The sequence below is a fragment of the Chinchilla lanigera genome, unplaced genomic scaffold (assembly GCF_000276665.1).
Source record: "Chinchilla lanigera isolate Chin_1 unplaced genomic scaffold, ChiLan1.0 scaffold00091, whole genome shotgun sequence".
NCBI lineage: Eukaryota > Metazoa > Chordata > Mammalia > Rodentia > Chinchillidae > Chinchilla > Chinchilla lanigera.
Window position 1 is genome coordinate 6,117,218 of NW_004955492.1, and position 27,316 is coordinate 6,144,533.

Here is a 27,316-nt window from a genome sequence, read left to right on the forward strand (position 1 = left end):
CATACAAAGCACAGTGTGTGCCTTTCCAAAGAGCACATAATATTAGATAACGATAACCAGCAGCTGTATTACTGGTCTATATATTTACTGTATGATACCTGGCATCATATGGATTTATTATATGATACCTGGTATTGTAGATAATTGAAGAGGCTAAATAAATGGACATTTCCTTCTTTGTGATGGGGCTACAGGTGTGTGTGGCAGGAGAATAAAAATCCCAGGCCGATGGCTCAGGCTGTCTCGTCCTCTTTTTTTCAGGAGCCATGGAGCACACAGCACATCCCAGCACTGTTTTCAGCCTTCTGCGGCCTCCTGGTGGCATTATCATACCATCTGAGCAGGCAGAGCAGTGACCCGTCTGTGCTCCTGTGAGTAGCCCTTGTCCTCGCTCTTTTCCATGCTGTGGGCGCCATTCCTGCAGCTGTGGCTGCTTCCTGAAGAGGGCAGTCTGGCATTTGGTACTCGCTGTTGATGCTGTTACATGAGCTGGTCACTCACTGCTGGAGGTCTTCGGTCAGGTGAGCTGTGTGTGTACGCCCAGCTCAGGGGTCCTCTGGGTACACTGAGTCCTGTCACCTTGTGGAGACCAGACTTGCACCTCTGAAAGAAATTTTATATTTTATTTCATTCCTTTTTGTTCCCTTTCACTTTAAACAAAGATATGTGTTAGAGTTTCAAAATGCATTCATACAATCTTCGTTTACCTGAAAGTATAAATATATACTTTGGGGGCTGGAAATTCTTCATGATGTCAAAGTGAGTTTCAGTGCTCATGGAGCATCTCACGTGCTTTGTCCAGACTTACAAAAGATTGTGACTGAGGATAACTCTGTCTGGGGGCTGGAGACACTGCAATTTTAGGCTGCTGGGATGCATTAAGATGAAAGGCCCAGGATATGGGGCAAGGAGAAATTAGACATGGTTTGCACAGCTTTTAGTGTTAAATGTGTCCCTGGCATGTTGCTTCCTGCTGGCACTTTTTGTGAGGAGGGAGCCTAGTGGGGCTACAGAAATAAGAGACACCCTGCTCCTGACGGTCAGAGCATCCATATCCCTAAGGTACTACACTGATGTCATTAGGATGCAGTTTAAAAATCAAGCTTGCTCTTCAGAAGCCCTTGCCTGTGCACTGCTTGTTACTGTGAATTTCGGAACGGAGAGAGCACTTGCTTTGATTACTGTGAGGTCCAAGGAGCAGTTGTTGATGTCTCGTACTGCCCCAGGTGGATATTTTAGGAAGTAAAACCTATGTGTTTTTCCACTTTTAGGTCCCTTTTTCAATGCAAATTATTTCCTAAATTTTTACATCAAAGCCTGGAAGAGTCAGCCACTGACCCACTCCCTCAGAAGATGAAGGATTCGGTGGTGAGACACTGGTATTTTATACCCAGTTCCTGTGGGAGGGACTCACTTGTCAGCTGAGCTCAGGTTCTTGGGGCTCTACTTAGATGTGCATGAAAAGGACGGGGGAAGAAGAGGTACTGTTGGGACCCAGATGTGGCACACAGGCCACTGAGCTGTCAGCGAGATGCGGACCTTCGGAACATCTCAAAGGCAGATACTGTTCACACGGGCCTTGGCATCCTTGGCCCTTAAATGGTGACATCTTGCCTGAATATTATGACATGCCAGGCTCAGTCAGTTCTGTCCATTGCTCACGCCCACCAGCAGGTAGACTCAAACCGACCAAAGCTTGCCGTGTAAACATTGAGCTCACCTCCGTTCCTGACATGCCTCGTATACAGCAGCTCTATATCCTGCCATGGCTGCACATGGCTTGGAACACCCTTCCCAGGGTTTCTGAGTCAAGGTTTACGTTTGTGTAACCCTTGCTAGGACCTTTGCGCTTTAGACTTACAGTGGTATGGCAGGGATGGGAGTGACCACACTGACTGGAACACAGACTGGCTGGAAAGGGAAGGAAGTGATGAGTCCTCAGGCTGTTTCCTATGTATTAGGAAAATGGCTCTGGGCTGCTTTAAACATTCTTAGAGCATATATGTCACCTCTGACATCAACTTTCATTAACACTCTGAAATGCGGTGCTCATTGGTTTTGTAAGCTCCCACACATTATTGAGCTTGGAGCAGTCTGATGTCTTCAGTTCGTGCTTTTCTGTGTGTCTTAGGAATGACAGATAAAAATCAGTGGTCTGTCGATTGCATCTTCCTGGAGCCAGGAACTGTGTCTCCAAGTCTTGTCCACAGAACCAGTTCTTGACTCGCAGCAGGCGCTCAGTATATACCATCGCATTTACCCTGATGAATTACACTCCAGTCTGCCATTTCAAGGCAATGTATAGGACTTGTAGTCAACATGATCATATTTTAAAAAACACATCTTTAGCCCTGAGCATCTTTGGGTATGGGCACAATTCAAACTAAAGCTTTGAGGCTTCTTTGTCACCACAAGGGAATCAAGGAAAATAGCAATTAATACAAGGAAGTGTGTGCTCATGAATTTTAAAAGCAGAGATATTTAAAAGCAGGAGAGGAGGTGAAGGTGCTGGAGGTGACAAGGTGGCAGCTAGGGAAGGAGAAAGACATTGACATTCAAACACAGCACCCATATCCTGCCCGCTGCTGGTATTTATACCAGGAAATGCTGGCAGGGCTATCAAACCGACATTCACAGATCTGTTTCAGCAAAGCTATACAGAGGCCCCAAAGTCTCCCCATGGATATCTGAGAAAAGCTATGCCCTCCCTCCCCAAAGACTTCCTTAATTTTATGACTCATGAAGATGCCTTTCCATTTGCTGATTTACTGCAGCAAAAAATAAGGTATGAGTTTCAAATAAATATGACAAGAAAGTTGCCTAGCAGACACTGACTTCATTTTATTAGTATAATTAGATGTGATGGGTTAGTTGTTTCCTTTCCTGGTTTTCATATCTTTTGAAATGCTTTGTGCAATGTGGAGCATTACTTGTTAGGTGATTTAATATGATGGCTGTGTTCATTCTCCAAAAAGTCTCTGATCTAATTATAATATTTTAATGGGAATATCAGATTCAGCCTTTACAGGTTGATATATTACACCTTTTGTACCACAGCGCAAGTACAAAATTATGCTCCGTGTTGTCTCTTATGGTGCTTTTCTGTCGTTCTCTCTGGATCTCTTAGTTTCTGTCTGTCTGTCTCTTTCCCTAAATTTTGATTTGCATGAGAAACCCCTGGGGAGCCTCCTTAGGCTGCAGTTTTCTAGCCCTCCTGCCTTTTGAATCTCAAGGCCAGTACAGGGCCTGGGGATCTATATTCTGACCAGAATGTCCTGCCAGGGCTTCTGCACAGGATGTCTACACACTGCACCTCCAGAAATGTTGATCTAGAAGAGAGATGAACTTACTGGCTTGTGCATTTCCACACTCACATGAGGAGTCGTACACACAAAGTTCGTAACCAAAACTCCACAGTGAATAAGACAGGAACTTTCCTGTCATTCTGCCTCTGGCCTTTTCCACATACTTTGCCCACACGGCCTGTCAGTTTTTACCTTCACCTGTGCCAACACCCCTTGTCATGTTTATATCAACCACTTTCATTCTGTCTGTTCAACTTCATTGCTGGAAACTCAAACTTTTAAAATAAAAATCTCCTAGTCTTTATGTTTAAAATTCAAACAGCTTCTTCTAAACTATTGGTTGTAAAATCTAGATTTTCCCAGTTCCCGTGCTGTCCAAACTTTCTTGGTTTGGAGTGCTGGAACTTCTTAGGCTTCAGAGAAGGAGTAAGAAGCACTAGACAAATGCCACGGTACATTAGAAATATTTAAAATACTAAGAGAGGATATATTTTTTGGTTAAACATACATCAATGTACCATTAAAACAGAGCAAAATATCAACATCATTGAATAATCTTTTAGAAGTTCTGGCCAATGTGTGACAGGAAAGAACAAAAAAGATAGATTATATTATTATATGTAAATAGAATGCACAGAAAACCTTATTAAAATCAATGATGACTAATGAGAAGATTTATAAATAACATGAGAGAAAATTTAGAAAACCAAGAACATTTTAACATACCAAAAATAATCTTAGAAAATATGATCCAACTCACAATAGCAACAAAATACATGAATTGATAGAGGGAGTGATTTTAACAAGCAGTGTCACAAATAAAGGAAATGGCAGCGGTCTATTAAAATGTAAATGAAGCCTTGCGTAAGTGGCCATGAATAGACCTCACCTGATTTTGGACAGGAAGGCTGAGATTTATAAAATGCCAATTCTTTTAAAATAAATTTATAGGCTTAATAGTGTTCAGAACAGTTCCAAAGGAATTATATTCACAGCATTAGAAAGTGATTCTAGGTTTATATAGAAGAATAGCTGTTAATAGTTTAAAACAACTTGAAAGGAAAGAATAAGAAAAGGGAACTTAGTACTTTGAGATCAGAGTATTATTATAAAGACTGAATAATAAGAACAAACTAGGAGACCCATCCAACATTAAAGAATGGGATTAGTGGATCAGAGAAACACAGCAAGGAGACAAGTTATTTATATAAATGTATTATGTGAAAATTAAATGTCACAGTCAAGAATTGATTATTTAATGTATGGTGCTTAACAGTGGGAGAGAAAAGAGAATTTTATGTGTTAATCCCTCACCAGTTCCCAGTGTAAGTCAGAGAGGGATTAAAGAGTTTTTAGAAAAAAGAAGGGAGAGGGAGTGGACGAGAAATCAAACAGGACCTTTCCATTTCTGGTATTATGGCAGATAAATTATCATAACCAAACTCTCTGCCGATTAAAAGCAAAAAATCTGATGAAAGGCCAAAAAAGTCTGTCTTAAATGAGGGGAAAAAAAACCCTGACAGGACAGTAAGAAGCTGTCAGGTAAGAATGTGAATCAACAGGGGACCTGGAGGAAGTGGCCGGAAGCTCCCACAGAATCTGCCCAGAATGCAGGGCCACCCTAGAGCTTGGGCCATGGATTTCAGCTCTCAAACTGTAGAGTGCACAAATTAAAGCTCAGGCCTGCCAAGGTGGGCTATGCAGCGCCAGGTCAGTCATTGTCAGGCTGGGTCACTGAAGAGCCACACTCTTGAGGTGAGGAAGAGCTCAAAGACCCAGCTCCATGTCCTCAGTGCCAGGTGTGAAAGGAGCCCCACCTTGGGCCTGAGTGTGAGGACAGTGAGAAGGGAGGACTCACACCAGGCAAGCACAGTGAGGCTGCCTTGCACCAAGGACAGTGAGCCGGTGCCATGCAGGTAATTAATAAATTCACATCCAAGGAGAGACAGATAGAAAGTGCCCTGGTCAAGAAGAAGCATGCGAGCCCGAAGATAGCTGTTTGATATTATCTCAAGTTTTGTAAAGAAAGTCAATGCCAAGCTAGAATTCTACACCAAGTAAAAATAAACATCACGAGCAAGGACAAAATAAAAACATTGCAGGCAAACAAAAACTAATTAAATATAATTCTGAAGGATAGTTTTCAACAGAAAGGGAGCTTGAATAGATGATCTGATTTGCAAGAATGAACAAAGAGGAGAGCAAAAGGATACACTTATAAATCTAACACACATTAATTGCATAAGACTGTAATAACGGTGTGTTGTTGGCTTACATTAGTGCAGTCAATGTGGAAATCAGTATAGCAGCTTCTTAAAATCTAATCATAGATCTACTGTTTGATCCAGCTGTACTACACTTCTGTATATACCTGAAAAAATTATAGTCAGCACACTGTAGGAATTCCTGCATACCTGTATTTATTGGAACACAACTCATAATAGCCAAGATATGGAAACACCATCTCTAACACGTTACTTTACCCCACATTTTCTTTTTCACTTCTTATCAGTTGATGGACACCTAGACTGTCTCCATATCTATAATGATGGAATATTATTCAGTCATAAAGAATAACAAAATCATATCGGCAGGAAAATTGCACGGAACTAGAGATCATTGTGTTAAGCAAAATAAACGAGACTCAGAAAGTTAAATATTGTCTAATTTCTGTCATACGTGGAATCTAAATAAAGATGACTTAAAACTGAAGGGAGTTGATTAGAGAAGAGGAAGAAAATCAGGGGAAGAGAGAAGGGAAGAGCAGGGAGGGAAGGGGAGGTGAAGTCATCAAAGTACACTGTATGCGTGTATCAATATGCCACATCAAAACCTGTTATCCTGTGTACTAATGAAAAAAGTACAGTAGCACTGGAAATATACAATTGCAGTAGCATGCAGGTTTGATAGGAAGAGATATGGACTGCAGATATTTAAATTCTTAGTAATTTCTGGGAGAAGAATGAAAATATTGATTAACTTGACTGATAAGTTTGCATGTCATAGAGTGTTTTCTTCAACTATTAAAAGAATAGAGACAGCATGTAGTTTTCATCTCCAGAGGGACAAAAATGATAAAAGGTAGGTGTTATTTGCCAATAACAAAACAGCAGTGCTCTGCTATGTCCCACTGTGCTTTCAGTTCCCAGTGGATTATAAAACTAAATATGTGAAAATAAATCCTGAGAACACGGGGAATCCTTTATTATAGAGGAGACTATCTTTACGATATAGGACAAAAATTCAAATTCACCCCCCAAAAAATTCAAATTTACCCCCCATGAGCTTACAAATTCATAAATGATGATTTTACTTTTGATTTATCATTTGAAATCATACAGAAGAGATTAAAAAAACAAGCAAATCTCAGAAAGGAAAACATGTGCTTCTGGTGGAGATCGCTAGGCTGGACAGCCACTAACAAGTCCTTTGGCAAGACTGTGGAGCAGCTGGGACGCAGGTGCCACCATCAGGAACGCAAAACAGCTACTTTAGAAAGTAGTTTGACATTTTCATAGAAAGCTGAGCCTCAACCTGCCAGATACCCCAGCCATTCTACTCCTAAGTACCTACACAAGAAACAAAAAGTACATGTACAGAGACATGTCCATGCATACTTGTAGCAGCTTTATTTGTGAGGATAAAAGCAGGGAACAAACCCAAATGTCTACCTGCAGGTGAAGAAATAAACACATAATGGTACATCCGTACAAAGGAATACTACTCAGCAATGAAAATGGATGAACTATCGATATAGTCAACATTGATAAACCTCAGAATAATTACACTGAATGCAAGAAGCCATACCCTAAAAGAGTACATATTCTATGAGTCCATTTATATAGCATTCTTGAAAATGAAAGTAATCTATAGTGAAAGAGCAGACCAGTGGCCCCACAAGGACAGAGTACAGAGAGGAATGGATTAGGCCAGGGCAGGAGAAGAAACCTTGGGGCATGATGAGTGTGCTGAATTATCTTAATTATGATGATGGTTTTGTCGAGATATGTATATGTTAATTCATAAAGCTATGCATTTTAAATACATGGAAGTTTACCTTATGTCAATTATATCTTAACAAAGGTGTTTAAAATTTATAAAATGGAAAGGAAATGAATAGAAAGAATATATGATCAAGAGAGAAAGGCAGTAGGAGTGGTTTGTGTGTATTTATGAGGGACACTAACAGAAATCACAGTGGAGTGCCAATATATTATCCAGCTATGGAAAAGATTACCAGTAATTGGTGTTATAACAAGTTTAGAAAGGTAGCTGCTCCCCCCCCCCCATGTTCCCTTTAGCCAAGAGACTGGTTCGTTGAAGTTGACACAATTTGAAATTCAAATATTTGGGAAAATGTTAATCTTCCTTTTGGACGAACATTCAGTAATTTTTACATGACAAAAAATCTTGCCAATGAAAAATAGGAAAAAATTAAAATATTTCTGTAGTCTAAGGATGCAGTGAATTAAAGCATTTTGCCCTGAGAGTGGCTTGATCTTTTCCTAATGTTTGAAATGAAAACAGTACCTGAATTTTGGCTATTACTGATAGTCATGGTTTGATGAAAAAAATGTCTGATCCCAAACATTTCATGGACCCAGAATTTATTTTTTTATTTTTATTTTTTTTTCATGGACTCAGAATTTATAACCAGTGATTTTCCATGCTGTAAAATCAGATCATCTAAAATAAGATCTAAATCTAAAATAAGAAATCTTAAATAGAAAATCTAAAATAAGATCTCAAACTTTGATTCTTCTTATATTCAGTACTTGTGCATGAATTGTAAACTTCTGAGAGAAAATTCAGCACAATATTAGCAGGTAATTGGTGGATCGATGGGGAGGATGTGTCTCTCCACTGAACGATGAATTAATCTAACCAGGCCATGTGGGCCATTTCATCACCCACAGATGGTCGGGGTCATCATTGCTCCATTTAATGTTCCCCTGACTTTTTCCAGGCTCCGGCTGTTATTACAGGCAGCAAGCCAGCAACAAAACTTATATGTTACTTTTTGCTTTCTTTTTTTTTTTTTTTTTTTAAACCCAAGAAAATAAAAAGTGGGGGAGATGGGGAGTATATCTTTTGTACAGTTTTCTGGGGGATAACATCCAAAAGAATTACTTAAGAAGGGTAATTCCTTTTCAGTAGAAGAAAGGGAGGTATAAGCTTATTGGCTTCAGAAAACAGTGTGATACCTTCAAATGATCAATAATTGTGCATTGTAGCTAATCTGCCTTCATTGAAAGAAGAGAACTGATAGTCACCTATGTCCCTTTTAGATCTGCCAGTCAGCAGTATTATGTCCCATGAGGCTCCCAAGCCGTTCTGCATTGATCTGCTTTTATGGCATATGTGGCTCTAACTTGGCTTTTTTTCCCCCAAGTCCTTCTCAGACCACAGTTTTGTGCAGTGGAACATACTTTTCAAGTTATAGAACATTTCATTGTCTACATATGATTTGTGTGCATACGGCACGCATATTTCAATAATTTGGAAGTGGCCTTTTCTCACACTCACTGGAGGATTAAAATGTAAAATCTGGTCTGGTCCAATGTAAGAAATGTGTAAGAGGCTTCTGTTTGGCGTTCGTAGGCTGTGCGCATGTCAAAATCTAAGCCTGATACTAAAGAGAAACTGTTTGTTAAGACCTCCTTGGTCAGACCTTGGTAAGTCCAGGTGCCCCTTGGGAGCATTCTGGGCCTCCTGTGTGCACTCTGGGTTTGTGGGAGAGAACCTATGCCTCTGACAGTATAACATGTCTTCCCCCTATGGTTAGCACCAGTTACCCAGAGTATATTTGTTTTCCCTCTTTGCCTCAGTCTCCCTGAAATTCCAACAGGAGCTAGTGGAAGCACAGGGGAGTGGTGTGCCCCGGGGACGTGACACACATGCGATAGGCTGGAAGAGCCATGTATCGAGGGCCAGTATTCTGCGGCAGAATTCACTCAGTGACACAGAGCTGCTGAGAGAAGTGGGAAGTAGCAGTCTTACAGGTGCTCTTCTCTTTGCAGAAGGACGTCCTGAGATCAGATCTTGTCGTCTGTTCTGTGGTCGCCGTCCTCTCCTTTGCTGTCAGCGCAAGCACTGTGTTCCTGTCACTCAGAGTACGTGTCTCCAGGATTGGGTTCCTCCCTGTCGTCTCCTTGGTGACTGGGCTGGTGTGGGGCTGTGGGACACGGTAGAACAGCCAGGGAAAGGAGACAGAATGGCAGGTGTGGGCTAAGGAGTGCACATGCACTGAGTAGTGTCCAGGAGAAACCTGGCCCACATTCCAGGTGTATCTCCACCTGCTGGACAGGTGCTGACTTTGTAGGAGCAACAGTGAGTCCTGTGGGACCCACAGTGAACACTGTTGGTGGTGCAAAGACTCTCTAGCGGTATACCTCCATGAATTGAGAGGTTACATAACAGGAGTGAGACGGAAGCCACGGAGCCACAAGAACCATGGAACACTGTTTTCAGTGAGGAAACCAAAGATGGAGGACCGCCCTTGGGTTTCTGGCTTACGGCACTTATGACAGTCTCTGTCTCTACACAAAAGTATGGGACATTTACGGACTCTCCTTTCCATGGGGAGAAGCCTGTTAGCTAAATTTGTCATTCCTGTTCTCCTTATAAGAACTGTAATAATGTATTACAGTGGGCAGAATTCTCCCAGCCTGTGCCTCCACAGGCCAGTTTCCCACTGTCTGAGAAGTTCTCGGTGTGCGCATCTTGTTATGGTATACAGAAAAAATGTTCAGAGTCTGGTTGTTCTTTAAGAGTGGTATGGTGATGCACACCTATAATCCCAGCGCACTGGGATGCTGAAGCTGGAGGACTGCAAGTTTGAGTTCAGCTTTGGCAATTTAGAGACTTAGTGAGACCTTGTCTCAAAAAATAAAGTCTGAGGATGTAGCTCAGTACAAAGGCCCTGGTTCAGTCTTTGGTACTGGAAAAGGGGTGGGGAGGTAGGGGTATGTGTTACCCATGGATGTCCCGCCCCTGCCCTCTGAGGTACATAACAGGATCTTGCCCTTTTCTTTTGCAGCCGTTTCTCAGTGTGGTGCTGTTTGCCCTGGCAGGCACTGTGGGCCTCATCACTCATCACCTGCTCCCTCAGCTCCGCAAGCACCACCCCTGGATGTGGGTCTCTCACCCTGTGCTTAAAAGCAAAGAGTACCAGCAGCGGGAAGTAGGAGGTCAGTAATGTGGCCCTGTCCAGGAGAGGGTGGTGGCCCACTGCGACCTGGATAGTGCGCGCAGCAGCTTACATACACTCTGGCAATAGGACTGAACCCTGCACATGAGAAGTGCAAATTAAAGAAAAGGAGGAGGAGAGGTATTATTCCAGATATCCTAGCTAGCCAGGACAAGAAAGTTAAAGGGGGTGATTTAGAGGGTACTGCAGAAAAACTAATTGTTGATGTTCATACTTGAAGATGACATTTTCAGCTTATGTTGGCAGGGGCCTGAGAGGAGCATTGCCTGACCTCCCCCCATACTTCACATGATGCTGGGGCTGGAGCACAGACTGACCCTTAGCTGTTAGATCCTAGACCCCTGAGTTTCCATGCACTTGCTTTGCTCATCTAGACGATACCTGTATCTGTACTGAGTTGGCTTTGCAGTTCCTCTGAGTGTAATAGTCTAGTAATTCTGACAATTTTAGAACTGTAGATAAGAAATACATTTCTTCAAGATAGGGAGTCTCTTGGAAATTTCTTGGAGAGGCCTCCTTTGCTCTGCAGTTCTGCTCCGTGCTTGAATAGACAGGAGAAAGACTGACTTCTTCCTGTTTTTAAACATCAGTTACTGTTCGCAGAGGTAACTGTGCCGTTTAATGCTGCAGAGGCTGTGCAGATGGGTAGCCTGCTGTAACTTTTTGTTGTGATGTGAGTTATCAAGTTGTTTCTATGCCCAGGCATATGATATGTGAGGGCTCCAGGGCTGTAGGCTTAAAGATGGTACAGGACTGTCACCCACAGGTGATAAAAGGGAAGGGGGGAAAATAATCTTTAAAAAATAAAGATACAAAAAAGACACTGGAAATAGTGTCTAAAATAGAGCTAATCTTTGAGGTTTGTCTCTGGGTGGTACCAAGGGCAACCTCAGTGAAACACGGCCCAGGTGGGAAAACAGTGGATCGTTGGAGGAATAATTGGAACTCACAGGCCTGGTTCTCACATGGAGTAGAGGACAGGGAGGGGAGCTTGAGTCCTATGCTTCTCACCTATGGAACAAGGGCTCAGCTGAAAGGTTAAGCTGGATAATATGTCTTTAATGTTCTGTACAGTTTCAAGCACTACTTAAATGAAAATTATTATTGTACAAACTGAGAGAAGACAGACTCGAGTGAGTTCCATTTGTAATGAGACACTGCGCAGTTCACTTGGAGAGAAAGCCACCCCCGCAACAGGTGTCCACAGAGGCACGTACAGAGAAGCCTGAGAAGAACTAGTCCCCACACTGTTGAGGTCATGTTTCGCATTCAGTTTTCAATGTAGGAAGACTGAGTTCTGGCAAAATTAGTGGGGTGTTGGGGTTTATTTTGACATCAATGGTAAGTACTTGGTGGGGATTTGAGGGAAGAAGCTTTGACTCTGAGAAGTGCGTATCTCTGTGATCTATATACGTGTACACTTGCACTTTGAAACAGACCCATGCCCAGACCTTGCCCTGTACCTGTATGTATACCTTCATCTTTGTGGCTTATTTATATTTGTGATATTTAGGATTGAGCTGAGGACCTTTGTTCTGAGCTGCATCCCCAATCCCACCTTTTTTTAAATTTTGAGACTAGGTCATGCCAAGTTGCCCAAGCTAACCTTGAATTTGTGATGCTCCTGCCTCAGTCTCTCAGAGTGCTGGGATTACAGTTGTCTACCTCCCTGCCCAGCTATACCTACATCTTTGCACTGACCTATACTCATACTTACATTTACACTTTTACCTATACCTATGTCCACACTTATAACCTGAACCAGACCCAGGCCTATCCCTTTACATATAGGTATAACTATATCTTTACCTCTCCCTTTACTTATCCCTACAATGCCTTACTGAGGAAAGAGAACTTGCCATATTGAAGGGAGGGAAAACAAGATAGGTCAGCCCTGGACTCTGCTTGCTGTGGAGTATGAATTCAGTGTGGAAAGATAAGGGTGGGCAATTAACAAATCAGGATTCTGCTTTTTTCATTTTTTTGGTGTTTTCTTCTCCCCTAAATCTAACAGAGCCCAGTTCAAGTTAGAATCATTTAGCATTTTAAACCTGTGAAGACTTAATACAAGAGTATAAGGTGAATGTATCAATGTTTCTGACTTGCTTCTTTATGGGTGGGCCAGTGGCCCTCTCCCCCTTGTGTCCCCTGGCAGTGGCCAGGAGACATCTTGCTGGTTCATACAGGCTTGAGCAGAGGCTGCATAGATGTTCCTCCCTGGCTATGCAAGCTGTCTACAAGCAGGCTAAAGTATAGCTCAGAATCACAGGTTTGATAAATTAGGCAGAGAAGGAAAAATAGATTCCATTTTAAAATTATGTGTTGCAAGGAAAATCCAAATACACAAAATATAAAATATGGCTGTGTGACATACTTCACGGATACCATGCTGTGGCACCCTTTTCCTGAGCGTCCTTGCCTCCTCTTCCCAGTCTCTGCCTTTTAGGGATTTCATTAGCAACAAAATCACACAGGAAACTCAGGCTGTGCGCAAGCCTCTCATGTGCAGGTTGTGCTCAGATCTTCTTTGTCACAGGAGCACAGAACATTGCCTCTACCTATTTCACGCATCTACTTCTAGGCAGACTGTGGAGAGGCCAAATTAATTATTATAAAATTCAGACTATGATAAAATGAAATTAAGCATCACAACTGGAGTTGAAAACTATACAATACATTAAAACATATCTTTCATCAATCTAGTTCTTTGTCTTAATGACCTCTTCCCCCCTAAGCCTGATGTGCTTTTTTGCCTGTACACTGTATTTAAGCTACAAGAATAAGAGTCTATCATACGTAGTAAAACTGAACAGTCAAAGGAATCGTGGTTCTATATGTACAGCTGTATGAATGTGTATGTGTGAAGTTGCACTTTTTAAAACAAAATTTGCTGTTTCCCAGCAACCCAAGTGGATTCTGCTGAAGAAGACAAGTCACAGGCAGCAGCTTATTAATCAAGCAGAGAATTTTCTAGACTAAATGCTAAAGGAGCCCTATATTTTTCAAAAATAAAGCAACTCTACTTTCCGGAATGATAAGATAATTACACACCAATGACTTCATCAATTGACCCCTGTTATAGCAGAATAAAACAAATTTGAAAATTTGTTTCATTTAAGAATTTTACAAAAGAATCACATTGTTTTAAAAAGTAAATAATAGGGTTTGGTTACATTTTCACATGGTCCTCCAAGGTAAAATTTCCATAATATTACAAAAATTCAATGAAAACTGAAGAGGTCTGATTTGATGGTCATACTCTTACCCTAAAAGTGGGTTTTCGTGGAGTTATAAGAGAGAGACAAAGAATGAGTACATCGCTGGAATTCACTGTTTACTTATTTGTTCACTTCAGCAATGCTTATGAATACACTATTCATTCGTCTAAAAGATCACTGATTTCCCACATGATGCCTGGCCCTAGAACTGGTGACACAGGAGAGAATCTGATGTCACAGAGCTGCGATCTAGTAAACCTGAGTTCCTGCCACAGTATGGACATTGTGGGGCAGGGCACTGTGCCTAGTCCTACAGCAAATACAGAGAAGCAGAAGGCTTGAGCCCTACTGTGGTGCTTACAGTTTTATTATTAGCTTTTGTTATTGTTTTTGCTTTTTTGAGAAAAGGTCCCGCTATACGGTCTAGGCTGGACTTGAATTTGCTGTGTAGCCCAGGCTGGCCTCAAACTCATGGCAGTCCTCCTGCCCTAGCCTCCTGAGTGCTGGGATTATAGGTGTGCACCACCATGCCTGGCTATTTAGTTAGTTTTATGTTTCATTGGCTAAGGCTTTCTAATTGGTTGGCTAGGCACATAAACTGGAAAATATATGGATTGGTGTAATTAAATGTTGTATTTGTATCTGGTGTATAGTAGGTCTTTAATAAATATTGGCTGTGACCAGATGAATAATGAGTGCATTGTAAATTCTCCTAAAGAAGTGTTCCAGGGCTGATACAGGCAGGCCAACCTCTGTGGATGCAAGGTGAGATAAAGGGCTCCTGTGCACCTGTCCGTGTATAGTACACAAAAGCTTGCTGGTTCCTGAAAAGCGTATACTATTATTTTTGGATACCTTAGAAAAAAATGAATAAAAGATAGTAGAAGTTACAAAACACATTACTTAAAAATCTTATATAAACTATAATTTTTAAAAAAATTCTCTACTTCAATCATGAGTCCCAAATTTGTAATTATTCAATGAGATTTACTTTTGATTTTATTTTATTTTATTTTTTTTATTTTTGGTTTTTCTCCGGTACTGGGAACTGAACTCACGACCTTGTGCTTGCCAGGCAGGCACTTTGCCGCTGAGCTAAATCCCCAGCCCCCTTACTTTTCATTTTAGTAAATCTTGGCAATCAATTTGCAGATCGACTGGTATCTGCATGTGATAGATGTAGTTCTGAAAGATATTGCTTTTTCTAATGTATTTTTTGTTTGTGTCAAAGTAACACATAGTGTTAGAAATCAAAGAGAACAAGCTGTAATGAAAAGAAGCAAACCCTTGTCAATGCAACTGCCCTCGCTGTCTCTGATTCTTCTTCTCCAGGAAAAATTACTTCCTACTCTGATATTTCTTCTGGTGTTTACTATAATTATTCTAAATAATGATAGTGTTCCTGTTCTGCTACTTCCTGATATTTCAGATTCACTTATCTACTGGCTTCACCTTATGAAAGATAAAGATTTACCTCCTTCTTCTTCCCCAAAGCATCCACATTCTCTTTCTCCTTCCTTCCAATATAGTTTTCATATTATTGTTAAAGTATATTTACCTTTTTAAGACTATGAAGACTAAATGTTCAGCTGTCAGTCCAGTAGCATGCCAGGTTGACATTTCCTGTCTCACTCAGGTGTTGTATTTGTGGGTGTGTGTGTGTGCTGTGTGCTCACCTTTCCAATAGCTGCGTAACCAACTCTCACTCCTGTCTTCCACAGAGGAAGACTTGCCAGGCAACCTGTCAGCTACCTGCCTTACAGACCCAATCTGGAGTCAGCTATGACCCCTTTTGCCCCCTCCTCCCAAGTTTGGAGTGAGGCATAAGCTTTAGTCACCTTAAAAGTGATGTGTGCACAGGGCACCTGACAGCATCTACCCTGGTCTCAAAGCATGTGCTTCTTCTCTGCACCTCAGGGATGGCTTGTAATGTAGATGCTCCTTTTGCAGGATTCTAAGCCACTGTCACATCATTCTGCAGAGTCCACTGCTTTGTGAAATCTGATGTTTTCTGATGCCTGGTCCTTTGTATGTGACTAGGATTTTTCCCAGCAGGAAACTATTGAGAAGCAATTATGGTGTCAAGGTCTAAAGAATAGGCTTTGAGATAAAATTGGTGGGCTACAGTCCAGGCTCTGTCCCTGATTATCTGTGCTTAACACTGATTCTCTTTTGTTATCTATAATTAAGAGTCCCCTACCAGAGATTGTGGAGGAATGGAATTAACACATCTACTGCCTTTGGGATAGTCTTTGGAAGCTGACCATATGCCCTCCCTCATGAGTGCATCCTTCTGCTCATTCTAGACTCTGAGATCTTGTCACTTCGAGCCTTGCTTTTTGTCTCATTTCTCCCATGATACTGGGAAGTTGGTAGCCCTTCACAGTCTGGATTTTCACGCTATACAGTTTAAAAATCTTTTTTATTCAATAGGTACTTTCTGAATGATTCATTATACAGATTTAATCCATGGGGATTGAATCAAACTTGATAACGTGTGAAATCTTTTGAAATGTGTACAGTGACAGTTAAAGGAACATGGCATCTGGTTCCAGAGCATCAAGGCTGTTCTGGGGCCCTGGGAACATCCCATCATTGTGTGCATGTGATGAGTGTGTAGCGGGCAAGGAAGACTGGATTCCTTGCCCCTTTCTGTCTGAAGGAAAAGTTAGGGTAAGTCCTCCAAGGGGAGAAAGAGGGCTCCAGGAATAGCTAGAAGCCATGGAAAAGACAGATTAGCTTATTGGTCAAGGTCATGGACCTGGAGTTTATCTTAAGCAGAATCCAAGGGCTCCAAACAGCAGGGCGATGTGATTTCCTTTATATTTAGCAATGACGACCCTCAATTCATGACATGCATACCTGTCAGTGCTGAGATCTCAGCCCACCGGAAAGGTGAGTGTGAGCTGCTCATGCTTTGTGACGAGGGTATGTGAACAGCATTCTGATTTGCAGTGGGCTGACCGGTGCTAGTCCATCTGACTGCCATGCACCGAAATGCATCTGATTCTCTACTCCTTTAAAGCAGGAAACCCTGGCTCCTCACAGCTTAAATCCCAATTCAAGATGTGAATCAGAGAAGCTTGTCTTTCTAAAGCCAAAACCATTCTGAGGATTTGTGATTAATTTTTAATTACTGAGAAAGACCTATTTTAGTAGCATAACCATCTAAATAAAACACAACCTGAAAGCCCTTTAAAAAAATTTAAAGCTTTCAATTGTAAGGAGTCGTATATAAACTTGTAAATGGCATAATTAGTTTGCCTTCATTTGCTCAAGGGCCTAATATTGCAGGGAAAAGAGAAATGATAATGTTGAAGTAATGTCTTTTTATGGTCTCTTTGCATATTCAGGGCATTACAGAAAGGCAGTTATAAAATATCATCACAAAGATTTTCTTTTTAACTTCGTATGGCTGCTGAGACAATTTGGGGACTTGAGAAACAAATTTATCATGTTATTACATTTATAAGCTTTCCTTTTTATTAGCTTTACCTGGTTTCATAAGAAAGGACTAAGTTCCTTCTTGACAATTCAGAATTCCCGACTTGTACTTCTGTGATAGCTTCATCTTACTTTTCTGTTCACCTTTTGGTAGGTCTCTCTGTCCCTCTAACCGTACACATTCAGTGTAATTTTGCCTACTTAAGGATACATGTATCTAGAGATTGAAGCATTTATGAGACTAAATGACCAAGAAATTGGTAGAGAGATTCTTAAGTGAGGTATGAACTTGACTGGATTTGATTTTTTTGTTTTTTTTTTTCTGGTTCCGGGAATCAAACTCATGGCCTTGCGCTTGAACTCACAGCCTTGCGCTTGAACTCATGGCCTTATGCTTGCCAGGCAGGCACTGTGCCGCTGAGCTAAATCCCCAGACCCCTTGGCTGGATTTCAGACCCGCTTGGGGGATTGATGGAGCACACCTCTGGGTGTGTCTGGGTGGGGTGAGGAGGTGTGGCCATACTGTATATGGTCCCTTAAGCCTTCCTTCCAGCACAGCCTTCTCCTTTAATGTTTCTGCCTTAGAGCCAACTGACCATGGACTGAGTTCCTTGAAAATGTGAGCCAAATTAAACCTCTTCTCCTTTTAAGTTGTGAGTGTTGGGTGTTGTGACCCAGCAATGGGAAAACTGACTGATACAGTGTGAATGAAAGTGAAATTAATTTTCCATCAATAGGCAGGGTGAACATAACTTGAACTCAGAAGTTTGGAGTTGGTGACCTCTGGGGTTTGTTCCTGCTCTGCCACTCCAACATTTATATTAACTCTTCCTCATAGCCTTCTCCATCTCTGCTTTGGCCAGATGCTGGAAAACTCTGCCCTGGGATTAATGTTTCCCAAAATTGCTATCTCCCTTAACATCCAGTGCTTGCTGGTGAGCATAGTGTATACACACCTCCTGCCCTCTCACCTGGACTTCTAGTCAAGAATCCATCCTTAGAGGTATGGGTAGCTTCTCTGCCATACTTAGACTGCAGTGAGCACACACTCACTTCCTTTGTGGGGGTGCTTGGGTAGTGCACAGGAATCAATTTATACAGCTCAGCTTAGTTCTCACCACGTAGTCCTTTTTGGGAGGGGTGGAGGAAAGACACTAGGGATTGAACCCAGATATGTCTCCAGCTCTTTTTAATTAATTCATTTTTAAATTTTGAGACAGGCTTTTGCCAGGTTTTCTAGGCTGGACTCAGACTTGAGATCTCCCTTACTGAGCCTCCCAGAGTCCTGAGCTTACAGGCGTACACCTCCATGCCTTGCTCTTTTCATTTTTTTTTTTTTTTCTTTTTCTCTGTGACTGTAAGGGTGCTATAAAAAAATTAACAAAGTTTTTAACTAATAAATTAACTTGTTTTTTTGTCTTTTAGCTTTTCCTTCAGAAGCCTGATATAGAGCTCTGTTATAACTGTCACCTGGCTTTGTTTAAAGCTGGAGACCTGGTTATCATCTCTTAAGTCTCCTGGCCTCAGCCATCCTCCATGTATGTGATCTGGCCGTATTAGATGCAGACCTCAGAAACAGCCTATTCCTGAGGCAGAGGACAAAATAGTGCTTACCTCCTGAGTCTCCCCAAGGCTCCATATCTTCATCTCATCCCCTAAAGAGGGCCTGAGCTGCAGGTTCATGCACATTCATACACATCCTCTGCAACTCAGATGGCTAAAGTCTCACTGAACAAGTAATTTCACTCTCAAATATTTGGAAAGCCATGGATGGCAAATTCAGAGCACACCAGTGGTTTCCATTTTAATTGAAATTCATTGCTTTATGTGTTTCTGAGGTGTGTAATTTGGAATTCTTATGGAAAACCTATTTTTGTTATCATGGTGTGCAGTAAATCCTTTTAGACTGCAGTGGGATTATGCCCCTCCACTCGAATCAGTCTTATCCCCACCACTGGAAAATATCATTTTCTGAAAGCAAATATGATAGCTTGCAAAAATCTGACAGGCTCTCCCCCAGCCAGATGGTTCCTGGGTTACTCCACAGCGATGGGCCTCTCCACATTTCCTTTAATGCAAATGTTTCTCTAATAGCACTGAGGATGAGATTGACTTGTATTTTTCTTTGTTCACGTTTTTTGCAGGAATCTAGCTGAGGTTGTCATGTTTCTCTCAATTGGTGACAAACATCAATGGAGCTCTGTAAATGTATTTTTATAAGCAGGCTGAATTGCATTTGATGTGACAGCCTCAGTCTGACACTGTTGATCGTTTACAAATTGAGAAATCAGAAAAAAATATTTTTGTGTAGAAAGAAACTTAACACTAAGTGTCTACACCTTAAGAGAGATTAAAATAGAAAATGTTGTTTAGTATTATATAGTTAGAAATCTTTTTGCTTTGTAATTTAAAAAGTAATTCTAAGGGACTGCTTTGTTTGAGTCTATCTTTGTCCATTTTAACTAAGTAGAATTTCCCTAACCACTAACAATGATAATAAGACCATAATAACATGTCCACAAACCCAACTCTGCTACAGGCATAGCACCTGCCTTTGATAAACTCAAAACCTAGTGGGAAGATTAATATATAAATGGATAATTACTCTATGCTGTGACAAGTGCTAAAATTGTAGGATTCAGCACATCCAGTCATGGTACAAAGGTATAACATACTTTACCTTGACATCCGAAGTAATATGTATAGAAGGCCCAGGTCAGTGTCCAGCAGACAGCTGAGGGGCACTGGGTATATGACAGTAAGACAGAGTGTCAAAGGGGAAAGTGACAGGTCTACCAATAGCAGGCAGAAAGGAAGTGCACTGTGTATAAAACATTCAAATACAGTCATACAGCCCATTAAAAGTTATTCTTCTATACTATCACCATCAGCTAGCTGACAGTTCTAAACAGTGCTTGTGCTGGTGCTAAGTCCTGCCACCACCATAATGGACATGCTAGATGTACCTGGCAGTTGCAGGTAGTGACTGTGTTTGAAGCAGGGGCCCACGGGGTCCCAAAATCTCCATATGGCATGAGGCTGGTCCTGTGAGAAGACTAGGAGTTTCTCCAGCAGGACAGTCTGAGGAGCATTGCAGGAAAGTACCCAAAGATATAGAGACACAAAAAGCATTGTGTTTGGGGCAGTGCAGGCAAGATGGTGGAAGTCACTCAGATGGCAATATAAGAACACAGTGCTGGGTGCCTGTCCCGTGCTGTACATGGTAGCTGGTTCTAGAGGGTTTGTAGCTCTAGACCTAAAAAATAAAACAAAAAAGTGTTAGAGAAAAATATAAGAGAACATGGGGTTCAAAAGCCCTAAAAGGAAGATAAGACATGTTAATATTATATATTCCTTTTTTATAACTATAAAAATACTATTAAAAATGAAAAGTAATTATAAATGAGATCTTATCTCAATGTACTGACTAAAGATGCACTTATAGGATGTATAAAGAATTCCTAAAACTCAGTGAGGAAAAGACATATAATCCAATAGGAAGGGAATAGACATGATGAGTTACTGTGTTTTACAAAAGTGTGTGTTGTAATGGTCAGTAAATAGATGAGGTTTTTTATGAGATTAGTCATAAGGGAAATATAAAATAAAACCTTAGTAGGATACCAGCAAAGCTGAAATGAAGGAGAGAATAGGCTCTTTGGTAATGATGTGGAGCAAACACACGGGACCTTTTGTACTGTTGTGGGAATGTGTACTGGCACGGTCACTTTGGAAAAAGGTTTGGCAGAATCTCCTGGTGATCACTGACAGCACCCCTAGCTACTTTGTGGTTCCACATCCAGGTGTACACTTCACAGATAGCTGCACGTGTGTTTACAAAAGACATGCAAGAATGCTCACAGCAGCACTCTTCATGAATAGCATAAGCTAGATCTCAACCAGGTGCCCATCCACAGTATGCTGAAAAAAAAAAAGCCAGGCACATTCACATAACATATTACTCTACAGCTATAAGAATGAATAAATTACAGCTACACGCAAAACTGGGTGAATCTCACACATATAAAGTGCTTCCAAATCTAGAGCTGGCAACAAAGCCCTTGTCCTCATGGAGCTGAGGATTCATCAGGGGAAACCGATGCTAAACAAATGCACAAATAAGTAAACAAGACAGGAGATAGGAATGTGTTTTATAAGGAAAAAATAAATTGGTGAAAAGAAGAGGCTCTTTAGATATTGCAGTGGGGAGAGGACCCATGCAGAAGGTGAAATTTGAGTGGAGACTTGAAGGGAGGAGGGAGTGAGTGAGTCACACAGATAGGTGGAGAGGACATTCCAGGTAGGACACAGGAGGTGTGAAGTCCCTGAAAAAGGGCAGAGTTGGCTGCTCAGTGAAGGGAGCATCCCGTAACCTGCAGGCTGAATGAGAGCGAGTACTGGGGAAATCAGTTGGAAATGCAACTGGGAAGCTATCAAAGTTCTAAATGGTTCAGAGTCTTCTATGACGTGAATTAGACTTGAGACTTTAGATTTGTGAGTATTTGAGAGGCAGGGTGAGGCTAAATATCTTACCAAATATTCCCAAATCTTGGTGGCTGAACAGCGTCTTAGTGGCTGCTGAACTACATGGTGAGGTATATTCACAGCAATGGCCCCAGCACCAAAATACTCCCAGTCTCACAGTCTGTCTGAGCCACTTTCCCACTGCTGAGACATGATACCTAATGCCCACAATTTAGAGGAAGAGAGGTTTATTTTGGCTCACAGTTTCAAGTTTCAGTCCATGGATAAACATGAAATGTTTCTAGGTATGGGGTGTGCCTTGAGACTATACTCTTTAAGTGAAATAAATCAGATATACGTGTGTAAATGTCACATTGTTTCTCTGGAGTGAAAGACCAAAAATGTAAATAAGGACCAAAATATAGAATAGATAGTGTGAAGTAGGAAAAAAATGTTCAAATTGGAAGGGGAACTAGGGATGGGGAGAGGAACAAAGGCAAAAGAAAAAAAGCGAAAAGAAAGAAAAAATTGAAACAAAGCTTTTGTAAATAAGGAGGGGAAGAGAGGTTGAAGGGAGGCGAGAGGAATGGGAAAAAAAGACGAATCAGTATATATCATGTAAAGGTACAAATTTCATATGGTGAATGTGATCATTATGTCTAAAATGTACCAATAAACTTAATTAATTAAGAAAAAGAGAAAAACCATAACACAAAGTAAAAGCTTATTTCTTGTTTGTCCAACCCCTATTGAAAGTTTGGTTCAAAGTGTCTGTCCCTTGCAGTAGAGGGCCACAATGACTTGGGGATCTTCATGTTGTACTTTTAAGGTCATCCTTGGTTCTTCACATTCTTGAGCAAGCAGAGAGTGAGAAGCAACATGGAGGATCAGGCACTCCAAAGTTACCACCTCCACTTGGCAGTGACACATGTACGGTCTGCTCTCATCCTATTGGCAGGAAGGAGTCTTAACAGTTCTTTCATAAAGACAAATAACCAGGAAACATAATCCCCAGCAGGGCACCACTTCCTACACCAGTTCTATGCTATGGGAAGAGTGAAGTTTTGAGGATCACCTAAGCAAAATTTGTTTACCTAAGATTTTGTTATAATGAGATAAGAAAGCCATTGGAGATTCTAGAATGGGGCTGTGACAAAGTCTTTAAAGTGCCTCTGGAAGCAACACCAGTTTTAAGGAAGTGTTGTTAGTTTAGATGAGAAACAACTGTGGCTAGGCCCAAAAGGATGGTGGAAGAGGAGAGAGATGTGCTTGAATTTGGGGACAGGTTTCAAAGGTAGAGCCAATAAGATTTGCTTATAGGTTGAATGTATAAGGTGTAGGGGAAAAAGTAGGGAAAAGTTTTGTTCTGAAAACTCAGATGATTGGATGAGACTGCTTAGAAAGATGATATTTAAATCACATGCTATTTTCTAGAAGTCACCTTCTCAATTCTGCCTCCTGTGATCATCCAAGTTTTTCTTGTAACTCATATATATGAGCTACCCCTATACTCTTGATCTTCTTCATTCTACTCTTCCTTTACACAGCCCTTGTTCCTCATCACCTTTTACCATGCATTGCACTTTTACTTATTTATTCTGTTTATTGTCTGTGCTACAGTGTAAGCCCCAAATGGCAGAGATTTTGTATTGGGCACTGTTTTTGGCCTATGTGACTGTAAAAGTGTCCAACACACAGTGTATTTTCAGTAATGACTGTGGACTGAGCACATGTGAAAAGATTTAGGTGAGGGAGCATGGGATGAAAGCTTCTGTACAAAATGCTCACTGAATGTCCAAGAGATGTTGGAATACTAATTTAAGTCTTGAAAGAGGTCATTAGCATTGAGGATGCTTATAGCCGTGGAACTGCACAAGACCATGTAGGGAGTTACTAGGAGGGAACAACTGGGGGGGGGGCAAACTCTGCTGGGAGGCTGAGCAAGAAGAGAATCAGGATTAAGTGGATGTACCGATGTGGATGCCATGGTGACCTCAAAAATGCAGTTTGATGGAGTGGTTTCTATTAGAATCTCAGTAGACTCAGAAAAGAAATGGGGACAAGGTGGTAGAGAAAGGGAGTATAGCCAAAATGTTTTTGCAAAATTGTTACAAGTGGATGCAAAGAAATGATGAGATAGCTGAAAAGAAAAGTAATATTTGCAAAACAATGTAGGGTTAGGAAAAAGCAGATTTTTAAAAGATAGAAGATATGATAGCATCTTTGCATGCTATTGCGAATGATTGAGTACAAAGAGAAAATGAAGGAATGAGAGTGAATGTGGGGTAATTGCAAGAAAAACGTTCTTACATAGGGAAAAAGGATGGGGTCCTGTGCCATAGCTATACATTGCATTTTGCTTCTGGTTCTTAGATAGCCATAATTTTGCAGAAAAAAAAGAATTAAAGGCCTGAGTATTATAGATTGAAAGGAAAAGATAAATATGTAAGAGATAAGTACATGGAATCAACACCACACAGTTCTGGAGGCAGAGAAGACCATTCAAAACAGTGTTTCTCAAGCAAGAGCATGTCTCAGAACTGTTTGCAGAGCCTGTAAAAGCACAGATTTTCTTGCTAGGCCAAACCCACAGAAATTCTGATGCACTAGGTCTTGGGTCTGAAAACCTGAATGTTTCACACATCCCAGAAGATATTGATATCGCTGGTCTCGTTCTCAAAGTGCTGCTTGAGATCCAGCAGCACCAGTATCACCTAGAAGCTTATCAGAAATGGAGAATGTCTGGCTCCATTCCAGGCTTACTAGACCAGAGTCTGCATTTTAACAAGTAATTTATTTACACATGGAAGCATGAGGCTCACCACTCCAGGATACTATTTTTCAGCCTTGCCCCAGGTGGTTCCAGTATGAAGCTATGAGTGAGAAGAATTGATTTAGGAGGACTCTGAGGTATGTTGCCTGCATGGCTATGTTAATTCAAGAGGCATTACACTGGATTGAGAACTTATAAAAAAGAGCAGGCTTATGGTGGCTGATGGGTTTTTTTCAGCATGTTGTACTTGAAGTTTCCTGGAGTGCATGAGGAGAGAGGGAAGGAGACAGAGAGAAAGAGAATTTAAAAGAAGGAGCAGTGATTTGTACACCTCAGAGAGGTCCTATAAGATAGACTGAGGTGTGTCAGTTACATGGCAGTCAGATCACCAGGGACCTGGCCATGTGCAGTTCAGAGCTGGCATAGCTCCAAAAACCCAGGGGCAGAAGTTTCTCCAGTAACTAGAAGACATGGAAATGGGGTCACTGACAAGCCTCTCAAAAGCTTGGCTGTACGAAAAAGGATAGAGGAGACGCAGGGTGAGAGACTAGTGCTGCACATGGAAAGAGTTGGAGTGTGGCAAGGGAGGGTGTTATGGTTTGTGTCTGGATGTCCCCCCAAAGCCTCATGCAGTCATGGGGTGGGCTTTTAGAATTTATGATTGATCTACAGTCCAATGCTGGGATTATGGGTGTGAGTGCTACACCAGCCCTGGGGCAGATAGTTTGCATACGTAAGGGAGAGAAAGAGGCTGTTTGCTGCCACTCCTCCCTTTCGCTCTGGTTGCTTTTGCTGCTTTCTGCCGCCATGAAAGGTTCCCCTCTGCCGTGTTCCACTCTGCCTTGGAGCCAGCCAAATATAGACTAAAACCTCCACAAACTGTGAGCTAAGTAAACCTTTCCTTCTTTAATTTTGGGCTTTGGGTATTTTGTCCTAGCAACAAAAAAAAGTCACCAAGACAGAAGGCCTGTGCAACCAAGATGGCAGGGAGCTCATGGTACAGGGTATGAGTGGGGCTTGATCTCAGGAGGAGATAGAATGTGGATATGACTGCAGATGTATTTGTCACTGAAGAGGTGGGAAGGTGAGGGCATCAGTACCCCCAAGTTTCCATTTTCTCTAGAAAGTGGTAGAATCATTTGCTTGGAGGAAATAGAGGAGGAGTCTTGGAGTCTTGAAGATTTTTTTTCTTATTTTTCATGTACTTTCACAAAAGATTAAAGCCTTTTCATGTAGATGTGAAATGCATAATATACCTTGACTTTATTATGTATAAAAGATCATTCATTGTGAAATAACACATTTCTAAATCCGCCCCAGGAAGCATGACACATTGCTTGTAAAGAAAGCCCAAAGTTGAATTCCTACCCATCATCCTTACTCTTTGAACTTAATTCTCTTCCAGCTCTCCTAACTCTTCCTCTATCTCATTGGTGCCTATGATTTCCTTTAATCTTTATTGTTCCCCATTGCATCTTTCCTCTGTTTATTAGGCCTCTTGTCGGGCACTTGTTCTCATTTGTTTCCTGTGTCATGAAAGCCTCACCCCAGCCTCTCTGTTGCTGTCTTGTTCCTGTGAATTCTTTTCAAATAAGACTTCTGAATGCCAGACTTCAATTCATGTTTTTAATCAAGTAAAAGTATTTTTGTGTTTTTGAGTTACAGAGATAATACATATGCTGATAATAAGCCATGTAAGAAAAAAGTAAAACTTCAATTTCAGTTGTGTGTGTGTGTATGTGTGTGTGCCTGTGTGTGTTTGTGTTTTCTCCTGACACCCCTTCCATAAAGTCCCAGGGGAGTCACTGGGAAATAGGTGATTTGTCCTGGAATCTCGGGTGAATAATGTGGAGGGGACAGCCTGTGTCATGTGTGTGACAGCGCCCCTCTGTCATGAGTTGTTTTTTGTAACCCACACAAAAGCTATGTTAAACAGCATAAAAATGATATAGTTCTCCCTGAATGCCCCATTCTTGGGATGCAATTTTTTTTTACCATGAATTGTGGAAGAATTCGATTCAGAGGCGTGATGGAGCTTCCATCCCCCCTTGCAGATGTAGACTTAAACCTAGGGGGGAGAGGTTGAAGCCCCACAGAATGGCTCCTTCACCACTGTCTGCTGGGGGATCCAACCTGTCACAGCTTCCTGTTACAGCAGATTGAAAGCATGTGGGGAAGCGGGGTGCTCCCTGGGGACCTTGATCCTGCCTTTGCTGTACTTCTCTGTCTGAGATGGAAGCCAAGGGATCTCTAACCCTGAGGCTAGAGGGAAGTTTGCTCTACCTGTATTAGTGAGATTTCTCATCACTGGGACAAAATACCTGAAACCAACAACTTAAAAGTGGAGAGATTTATTTTGGTTCCTTTTTTAAAAGGAGGATTCAGTCCATGGTTGGTTGGTTCTGAGGCAGAAATGGTATGGCGGAAGGCATGGCAAAGCAAAGGTGCTCACCCCATGGCAGCTGGAAAGCAAGAGGAAAAGGGATGGAATACACCCTTCCAGGTCATGCCTCTAATGATCAACCTCCAACAAGGCTGTACCTGTGAATATAAGATTTAGGGGAATATTTAGATGTAAACCATAACATCTAGCTAGCCACCCCCCAAAACAAAACTCAAGTCCATCTTATGATGTAGAATTATTTAATGCATCTCTAACAGTTGCCATTTCAGGGACAAATATCCAACACCACAATTTATGGGGTTTTTTTGTTTGTTTATTTTTGTTTTTATTTTTCTTCCAGTACCAGGAATCGAACTTATGACCTTGTGCTTGCCAGGCAGGCGCTTTGCTGATGAGCTAAATCCCCAGCCCTGCAACACCACAATTTAAAGGAGGAGAAATTTATTTTGGCTTATGGTTTTTAGACGATTCAGTCCATGGATAGCCAGCTCCAAGGCA

General features: G+C 41.4%; 1 protein-coding gene across 1 annotated transcript in view; it reads left to right on the plus strand.

Moving 5' to 3' along the window:
- Pcnxl2 (pecanex-like 2 (Drosophila)) overlaps window positions 1–27,316 on the plus strand; it is a 205,907-nt gene that overhangs the window by 73,641 nt on the left and 104,950 nt on the right. The window contains exons 15-18 of the mRNA XM_013504672.1: window positions 262–371; window positions 1,272–1,368; window positions 9,326–9,418; window positions 10,345–10,495. Coding sequence (XP_013360126.1) covers window positions 262–371; window positions 1,272–1,368; window positions 9,326–9,418; window positions 10,345–10,495 — 451 coding nt within the window. The remainder of the gene's footprint in view (window positions 1–261; window positions 372–1,271; window positions 1,369–9,325; window positions 9,419–10,344; window positions 10,496–27,316) is intronic.